Below are 10,213 nucleotides of genomic sequence, written 5' to 3'. Positions count from 1 at the left end.
ATCAGTATGAGTGACATTAAAAATATGAAAGAAAAGCCCAAAATACAGAAAAAGTCAGTACTACTGAAGAACTATAATGGACAGAAAATAGATAGCTTAGGTGTATGCAGACTTAAAGTGACAGTCAAAGACAAAGTGCATCATCTCATGTTTTCTGTTGTGGCTGAAGGACTTGATTCACCACTAGGTGACAAAGCTTGTGAGGACTTAGAACTGGTCAAGAGAGTCTACCGTATAAACTGTGCCATAAGCAGACCAGATGACTCGGTGGATACTGTAGTGAGTAATTTCCAGGATGTGTTCAAAGGATTTGGAGTTCTACCATTCACTTACAAGATCCAGCTAAAGGAGGATGCTCAGCCAGTGGTACATGCTCTACGGAGAGTTCCAGCACCCCTGCGTGACCGGCTCAAGAAAGAACTGGACAGAATGACCACACTAGGAGTCATCAGGAAAGTCGAAGAGCCAACAGACTGGGTTAACTCCATGGTATGTGTAAAGAAAAAGAACAATGAACAAAGAGTATGCATGGATCCAAAGGACTTAAATGCAAACATAAAACGTGAACACTACCAGATTCCCAAGCGAGAAGAAATCACCAGTGAAATGTCAGGTGCCAGATACTTCACAAAGCTCGATGCCTCACAAGGATTTTGGCAACTAAAACTGGATGAAGAGAGCACCAAATACTGTACCTTCAACACACCATTTGGCAGGTATTGTTTCCTCAGAATGCCTTTCGGGATAATATCTGCATCTGAAATCTTTCATAAAGCGATGGAACACATAATTGAAGGTCTGGAAGGAGTTTGGGTCTATGTTGATGACATCATCATCTGGGGCTCCACACTGAAAGAACACAATGAGAGACTGACTAAAGTGCTACAGAGCATACGCCGGAATGGACTGAAGCTCAACAAAGCCAAGTGTCAGTTTGGCGTCCAGGAAGTCACTTTCCTAGGAGATAATCTATCTGGTAAAGGAATAGAGCCAGATATGGAAAAAGTAAACGCCATACTCAAAATGCCCCGACCCACTGACAAAAAAGGAGTGCTACGCATCATGGGGGTGATAAACTTCATTGGAAAGTTCATTCCTAACTTGTCAGCCAAGACAGCCTGTCTGCGAGACCTGCTACATAAAACAAATGAGTTCGCATGGACAGAAAGACATGAACAAGAGTGGATGAACCTCAAAACAGTGCTGACAACCACACCTGTACTCACCTTCTTTGACCCAACAAAGAGAATCAAAGTGTCAACAGATGCATCAAAAGATGGCCTAGGCGCGGTCTTGCTACAAGCAGAGGGTGAAGATTGGAAGCCTGTTGCCTATGCCTCCAGGTCTATGACTGATTCTGAGTGTAGATATGCCCAGATTAAAAAGGAATGTCTAGGCTTGGTAGTTGGATTAGAAAAGTTCCATGGCTACATATATGGACTTCCCACCTTCACAGTTGAGACAGACCACTGCCCACTGGTTGCCATCATAAAAAAAAACCTGAATGAGATGTCTCCAAGGATTCAACGACTCATGATGAAGCTGCAAAGATATGGCTTTGAACTGATCTACACACCAGGCAAACACATAGTGTTAGCAGATGCACTATCCCGAGCACCCACAATGAGTCATGTGAGCTCTATTGAGGAAGACGTGGATGTTCATGTGAGTATGGTCACTGCTGCGCTGCCTGTGTCAGACACAAAATCAAAGCAAATAGCAGAAGAAACAGTAAAAGATACAGTGTTACAAACAGTAATAGAGAACATTCATCATGGTTGGCCAGAAGGTTCCTGTCCAAAGTACTATCACATCAGGTCAGAGTTAAGTGTTGCAAGTGGACTATTACTAAAACAGAACAGAATAGTCATTCCACAGGCTCTACATCAAGAAATGCTCAAAAGGATTCATGAGGGACACCTCGGAATTGAAAAATGCAAAAGGAGAGCAAGAGACACTGTTTATTGGCCTGGCATAAATAAGGACATTGAGAACATGATAGGCATATGTGAGACATGTCAGAAACACCAAAACAAACAAGCAAAGGAACCAATGATAGTAGCTGACTTACCAACAGCACCATGGCAAAAGGTTGGTATGGACCTCTTTCATTTGAATGGTAAAGACTATCTAATAGTGATTTACTACTATTCTAACTATCCTGAGATGGCACTGCTCTCAAGCACATCAGCAAACAGTGTCATAATGCATGTCAAATCCATCTTCGCCAGACATGGAATTCCCAGGATTGCCATTAGCGACAATGGTCCATGCTTCAACTGTAAGGAGTGGCAACAGTTTGCAGCACATTATGACTTTCAACACATCACATCCAGTCCTCTGTATGCTCAGTCGAATGGTAAGGCAGAGAAAGGTGTTCAAGTTCTCAAACAGCTACTGAAGAAGGCAACAGAAAGCAAGTCTGATCCTTATCTCACCCTGCTGAGCTACCGAGCCTCCCCTTTGGACTCTGGTTCTTCACCTGCTGAACTCCTAATGGGTCGCAAGTTGTGCACCACGCTACCCTGCTGTGCAAAAGAAAAGCAGAGTAAGAAACTGAGACAGAGACTTCAACTGTTAAAGCTGAAACAGAAATCACACTATGACAAGTCATCCAAAACTCTGAAACCATTGACAAGGGATGATGTTGTCAGGATTGAGGATCCAGATGCATGGAACAGGAAAGCTACAGTTCTTGAGGAAGTAGGACCAAGGTCATACACTGTTAGAACTGAGGAAGGACAGATTCTCAGGAGGAACCGCCGTTCCCTCCTGAAAACACAAGAAACTATCCAAGAGCAAATCGATGACGATGCCGCAACTGAATCTTGTCACTCACCACCAGAACAATCTAACACAAATACACATACAGGCTCTCATGAAAACACATCAGACTTACCTGTGCTGAGAAGATCCACACGTGAAGTAAAAAAGCCTGATAGACTTAATCTTTGAGTACAAAGAAAACTATAATAAAAGAATGAAAAGCTTAGAGTTCATAAAGTAAAGCTTTGAAAATGTGTTGACTGTTGTGAAGATGTTTATGTCGTTATGATTGATTGATATTGATTGATATTGATTTTGTTTAACCTCTAAGGAAGGGGGATGTAATGATCAGTAACATGTCATTTTAGAATGGCACACTAGGTGGAGCTGTATGTTTAGTAGGGGCTACCCACAAGATGGATGCCTGTACACTAGTCCACATGGCTGAATAAATGACTAGCTCAAGCTAGCTGTTCATAATGAAAACGTCTATTTATTTATGAACATAACAAATACCAACAGGGGAGAGGGGGTAACCTTATCCCATACTCCTTCTGAGTACAGTTGGGATGATAAAAAGTGCCACTTGAAGCAACAGTTATGGAGCCTTGTTAAATATCAAACTTCTACAGTGAGTATAGCAAGTATTTCTACTTAACGTAATTAAATATTTTGGCCCTGACTTTACACAGATGGTGTAACTTTAGCAGGAGACTGGTGGAACCCTCAAGGATATGGAGAAGACCGAGTATTGTCGAATCTCTGTCATTTCTGGCAGCTTACGCATTCCCTTGTAATGGGTGAAACTTCCTTCCATCGCTTACAAGGCAAAGGATCATCCGGGGTGGGGCCAAGGGAAGAATTCAGAGTTCCTGCTGCTGAGCCTCAGATGGGGCCTGGTGTTTCAGTGGTGGCTTGCATGCAAGAGAGATGAGGTGCACTGCCCTCCACATGTGAGGCCCACTGTGGACTGTCAAGGGGACTGGACCCCCTAAGAACGCATAAAAAGTAATACTTCCTGGATTGGTCGTCTCACTCAGGAGCTCATCAAAGCCATCACGGGGGTCAGAGGTGGGGCTGGGCAAGACCCTACCCCTCACTGGTGGCCACTACAGTTTCCTGGCCTATGGGGCAAGTGGGCACCAAGGAAGTGCGGGAAGTGGCACTTCCATCTGCCGGCCCCATGCAAATAAAATTCCCTTGCACTGACCTCACAACCTCTGTGTTGAAGGGCACGGGTGGGAGGGCGGCGGGGGCGGGCAATCCCAGGGTTTGACATTTATGTACAATGAAGAGTTGACAGGATACAGATTTTTGATGAGTGCCAATTGTGCAACAATTTACTGTCTTTGTTTTTTTTATCTAACAATGATAAAAACCATTGAATATTATTTTCAAGGGTTTCATAGAGTGGTTTCAGATTCTGCTAAATCCAGATTCAAATCCTTGCAGTTATCAATTTGAGTTTATTTGTCTCCTATCCAGAAGGAGCTGGCACTGGCTTGGGTACACTACCTCTGGTACCTCATCCAAGTGGCCAGTCTTCATGTTTGAACCTAAACAATGACCTTAAAACTACACTGCATTATACTAGTGTATGAACACAATGTATTTGTCTGAAATTCCCCTTTCCACTATTTTAGCAGAGAAACGAAACAGATTAGCTTTACAGCAACTGTGTATATGAGAATTCTGTGCACATGCATTTAGTATAAAAATCGCTTTTGACTTTGCCAGTCTGGCATAATATTTCTTTGATGTCAAGGAAAGGTCTGGACAGGCCATCTATGGAGACCACACATTACTAGCCTAGATGGGTGTGTTCAAAGATCAGATCCAAGATGATGGGCCCTGAAGCAAATGCACATTCAACCATCAGATGCACCCTAAGAGACTTCTGCCAAAGATTAGGTAATTGGTCATCTCCAACGGCACTGATACTAGGGTCTTTCACTTTACAGAGTTGCTACTGACATTGTTGTTATCAGTTGGAAATAATAAGGCAGTTAATAAGGTATCAGTTTTAAAATACTCTCAGCCAGCAATGTAAATTTTAATCAAAGGTTAAAGTACGCTGTGGTAGAAGTGGTTGGTGATAAAATGGCATATCACTGTGCCAACATTCACATGGCTGTTCCCCAAATTTTGTTTTTAAATCTGATAAAGTGTCTTGGAAAAAGATTGCAAGCATACATGAAGGTCCACAGAGAGAAAATGCCATTTGTCCCATTTAGCCTGCTCCACCCAACTGGTTATGCCCAACTTTAGGGAACATTAAGTTCCTTCTCCCAACTCGAAAAAAGTGTTATTGATACTTCTAAGAACTTGCATTCCACTCCTCAAAACATGTCAATCAGTTCCCCTTTAAATGTGTTAATTGATCCAGAATCAAACATGTTTTCTCATCACTCTTTAACACCACTGCTTGCTAAAAGAAAATATAAATTGTTCGAAAATAATTCATGCATGTGTTAAATATACTTTGTCTGCAAAAAAATTGCCCTAACCCAGAAAATTAGATTCGCCACCAGCCGTGTCTATTACAACGTTGTGAGGCGGGGTCTGTTTCCTCATCGCTTAAAATGTGAACGTTTTCCTGGGTGTGGTGTCACAGTCAGGCATTCAAGTTCCGTTAGCAGGAAGTTGGGGCTGTGCTTCATGCTAAATACAAGTAGAGACAATTCGCAGCGTGCAGATAACATAGCTCAAGGCTTCTTTTCATAGCTATCTGCTTACAAGAGCCGTGTAATTGAACCGTTTGTACTGATTTCCATTCTGAATCGTAGCAGAGCGGCGAGAAGCCGATGGGCAGAAGGAACGTCTAGTTTTGAAACCTAAAGCGGCGATTTGTAGAAAAGGTGGAAAAACGTTTCAGTTGGAAGTTGAGGGAATTTGCAAGAAAACAAAATGCCCAAAACGGTAAGCAGACGACTAACAAATCTGTATTTGCATAAACGTGATGTGTCCTGTCTCCCGCCTCTTGTATAATTTAACGTTTCTTACTTAAAAAGTCAAGTTTATATCCGAAATATGGAGTAATAGTTTTTGGGTTTAAAAAAAAAAGTAAGTGGTGCATGCTCTTTATAATTTGTGAGCGTTTAATGGTTTTATTGCCAGTTTCTTCTCTCGTCTTCCTCCCCCTCTCTCTCTCTCTCTGAAACTTCAATTTCCGCTCAAGCTACTCCTCTTGCCTGTTAACATGGTTTAAGTTGGTTGGGCAGTGCTGGCCGGCCGGGTGCCAGCCCTGGCCCGCTCTCTGCTCTGAGTGGGAATCGGTAGGGTGCACCGTGAATGGCTGGGCTGGCTGCCAATCGCAGGCTGCCTTTCAAATGGAGTGAGGCGGCAGAGAGCACGGTTACTTTTGTAACGGGTTTTTACACTCGCTCAACTCTTGACAGTTTTGGAAACGAAATTGGCTCCATTGGTAACGGTTATTAATTTGCATTGGGTCCAGCTCAGTGTTATTCATTTTAAAATCTTGTCTTTCGTAATTAGTCAAACGTTTTTAAGACAACCGGCTTGCATTTTTTTGGTTGTAAATGTGCTTCTCGCTATTGGGGAGTGGTTAAATATATTTTTAAAGTTCTTAATTACTTTTATATTTGGCTGTTGTCCAATTTTTAACGGAACTAAAATGACTCAAAGCTTCCTGCAATGCGTCATGTATGGGATTCTTTCCTAACAGTAGTCTGGTGGGTAATGGAAGAGCCTTATTTGGCAGTTTAGTTACTCTTGAGCAGTAAGGCCGCAGCTTTAGGACAATGGCCCTGTTTTTATCTGAATTTAACTCCGTTTAATCATTCTTCCCCACCCTCGGCGGCAAGTTAGTTTAGTCAAGTCTCGCTTCATTGCAACGGGATAATTTCTCATGAACCACCCACTCAGAATTCAGTGGGGTTTTTTTTGTCTAGTTAAAACTGCCAACGTGGTGTGCGTTTTGTGAACTTTGAGTTTCCTACTTAAATAAAGTCAAGTATGAAAAGCTAATTTGAAGTAATGCAAGCTAATAATCTGGCGTCCTTTGTAATTATATAGGTACATATACAATCACCATGATTTCATTGGCAATAAAAGGCCAATGAAAACTCTTGTGGATATTCATAGGTATCTCAAAAGAAAATGAAAAGCAGCAACTTTAAATTATAAAAAAAAAAAAAAAAATTGGAAGTGACTTTTTTTCTTTACGGTGTAGGCTTTTAATTTTTTTTTAAACTTCTGGGTGGTGGTAAGAAATGTGGGTCATTGCATTCTTGGGAGTTGGCATATCTAATTTGTGTTGGCCACATTTTTACTTCAATTATACATTGAAGTAATGTGTGGGGAAATATATTTTCCCCTGACAATCCTGTACTGGCAACAAAGTTGTAGTACAGTGACTTTTTTTAAAGAGCTGGTTAGTGTGAGCCTTCAGCTCTCATGCTCCTACACTTGAATTTGTTATCTCCATCACTGCATACTGCTCTGCTGACGTCATGGATTGCTGCTATAACCCCACATTGTGTTAAGGTCCTTTTTTTTTTAAGTTGATGTGTCTTTTACTGGAAGAGGGTGTTCTTGTTTCCTCAAGGTGCTGACTCATGTTAGATGCAGTTCTATAGATGATGTCTGGTGCCTCACCCAAGGGGCCATTCTTGTGTGTGCCTTGGTGTCGAGTGTCAGCAGGCACTGCCACTGGCTAAAATTAGCTAATGCAGCACAAATAAGGATTGAAACTGGCCCAGTACTAGGCCAGGTAGTGCATTTACTCGATGAGCCTTCAGAGAAACAAAGTGTATTAATCAAAGTACTCTTGTGAAAATGTTGACTATTGTGAATAGCCCTCACCATGTGTAATTTTAATTCAAGTTCACTTCAATTAGAGATTGACTGACTTTAACATTTTTTTTAAAAGTAATTTCTGAAGGAAAGTCTAGGACTTTTATATAAACAGTCTTGCACTTGCAGCTTTTTAAGACTTGAGCAACACTGCGTTGAGGAGTCCCAATTCCCTTTTATCGAATCCCTAAGTGTAGTGTGGCGATGGGCTGAGAAGATAACTGTTTTTCTCCTGTGTGGGGAAGAGGAGGTAGAGGGGAAAATATTCAAATCGGGCTCTTGGTTGCTTAATTGTTTCATCGTAATTATGGGGGAAAGAGGGTTTGTATCAATTACCCCCTTCACTTCCACCAGTATCTATATATCTATCTTTTTTCCTTCCCCCCCCCCCCCCCCCCACCACCAAACAACTTGTGGGGTGGATTCCATATTTAGCATCTAAGTGCTGAGTTCTTTAACTTCTGTGACACACCCAACTGCACAAACTGAGAAGTTGCTGACTTTTTTTAAAAGATGGTTTGGAAGTTACCCATTTTAAACTGCTGAGCAACCCATTTAAGAGGGTTTTGTTTCTCCACAATAATTTGTTCCTGAAGAAAGTGTTGGTTCCTTTGGTTGCTTTTCCAGAGGTGCTAGATGCTACTCCATGTTTAAGCCTAGACACTTGGTGTCAGCAGGCTTTTCAACCATGGGAGGGAGGAGGAGTCAGTAACCAAATCCTGCTTTGGCCTGATTTCTGTATTGTATGCACTTTCTAGCAGGTGTTTCTGGGTGATCATTGAGTGGGAACCCAACTATCTTTTCCTTCTCTGGCTCTGGGGTGCTGAGGCCAATTTAGTGCTTTTGCTGACAGATCAGCCGATTCAACACAGACTGGCGATCAAGCCTGAGCTTTCTGGTTCAATTACATACTGCTTTTGCCACCCAAGTTAGCTATTGGGGAAAGTTGTGGAGGTACTTTCTAATGTTTCAGAATTCTGAAACAATTCATGAATATTTAATTGGTACTAGAGGATATCCCATGGCATTGCTCACCACAAGATGGAAGCTATGCTGATTTATAAAGACACGAGTTTTATATCCTGTAATACACATTTTGTACTTTCAGGCAGACAAGTCAAACTGTGAAGTGAACAAAAGTTCTAATTGCTTAGTTTATTTAACTTTGTTTGTCAGGGAACTTTGTACTGTAGATTGTAAAATGTCTATCACCCAGCTTTTTAATGTTTTGCACCTGTAATGTAGTGTGCATCATATTCTAGATACATGTGTTTGACATTTTAAATATCACATTTGTGGTGCTGGCAGTGGAGGAAATATTTTCCACATATTCCACAGAAGCCATATTAAAATTGCTTGCTGATATCCCCAGTGGCTTTCCTCACTCTGATTTGCCTTCTGTTTTTAATAAGGGTTGTATGGGTGATGCTGTGCTTTGCTGTGAAAGAGCTTTGTTTCAAAAATGATTCTGATGTGTCAGCCTGCCAGTATTGATCATGAAGATGAAGTATTTTTGCAGGAGGAATAGAATATCTCTATCTCGAGTAGATTTTTGTCACCACTTGCCTTGTTTGACTTCTAATGGGATGCACATTTGATGGTTCCTTGCCCTCATTTTCCTTCCTCCACCCTAGTGAATCTTGAGGGTAAATGTCTATTTGCTGGTGGGTGTTGTAACTGGCCCTGATCTTTCATAAAACCAACACCCACGCTTGCCCAGTAGGAGTCACAAGGTAGTAATCGAGCAGGAACACTGACCTCCACTCCCCTGACCGATGATCAGAAAGTCTATTGGCCAAACTGCTACACTGGCTGACATCAACTAAGTCAGTGCAGAGCAGGAATCCACTCTTGAGGCCATCTGGTTTGTATGGTTCAGTGCTATACCAGGGGATTTGATAGAATGCTGGTCTAACTGTATTATAATTTATTTCTTTGAGCACCAATGGTAGTTATGAGTGATTTAAAGTTTCTATGTTGCTTACTCACTTTTATAGTGGGGCTCGGTTGGAAACCAATGCATTTCAGATGCCAGATGAAGGTCTGGAGTTTGCTAAAGTGGCTCTGAATAATATAGTATTACAAGTAAACCAATTGTTGCAAGGACAAATGAAATTGCTGGCAGTCTTGGACAGCATGCACGTACTAGAGTATCTGTGGTCAGGGTACACAATTCAGTCACTGAGGATAGTTTTGGGAATTGTACTATCCTTTTAGTTTTAACCTAACCACACTGGTACAGATTTCTGGTCACATTCCCATACCTTTCCTGGGTAGCCATTCAATGTGTAAACCATGATATACTATGGGGAGCCCATCCCAATGAAGTCCAACTTTTATTCTCAACTGATATCCAAACAATGGTTTACTTTACAGCAGCAACCAAGTCACTGGATAGCAATTGGGAGTGGGGACTCTAGTTGTTTGCTTTTTTTCTTCTCTTCCCACCCCCATGACCTGTGTCTGAGATGATGTGATATAACTTCCTATGCTGGCCTTCCTAAGTGACACATCAGGAGAACTGAAGATAGAATGGTACTGTTGAATTGTTGGCCATTAACTTATTTTTTTTTTTTCTTCCCACCACCCCGTCACCATTCTTCCTTCTGCATCGCTCCTGAAAATTGGTTTA

The 10,213-nt window shown here is 41.7% G+C and overlaps 1 protein-coding gene across 2 annotated transcripts in view; it reads left to right on the top strand.

Moving 5' to 3' along the window:
* The first annotated feature begins 5,357 nt into the window (after positions 1-5,357).
* Positions 5,358-10,213, top strand: part of msna (moesin a) — an 89,311-nt gene continuing 84,455 nt past the window's right edge. Inside the window, exon 1 of one of the 2 annotated variants that reach the window (XM_085998892.1) lies at positions 5,358-5,685. In XM_085998892.1, the coding sequence (XP_085855018.1) occupies positions 5,674-5,685 (12 nt within the window). In that variant the 5' untranslated portion in view covers positions 5,358-5,673. Of the gene's footprint in view, positions 5,686-6,086; positions 6,191-10,213 lie in introns of those variants that run through there. The other variant, XM_085998900.1, reaches the window with a different exon arrangement.

The sequence above is a fragment of the Somniosus microcephalus genome, chromosome 1 (assembly GCF_052327205.1).
Source record: "Somniosus microcephalus isolate GS21.2 chromosome 1, FLI_Smic_1.0, whole genome shotgun sequence".
NCBI lineage: Eukaryota > Metazoa > Chordata > Chondrichthyes > Squaliformes > Somniosidae > Somniosus > Somniosus microcephalus.
Note: the sequence above shows the minus strand (reverse complement) of the source record. Positions and strands in the feature narration are given on the sequence as shown.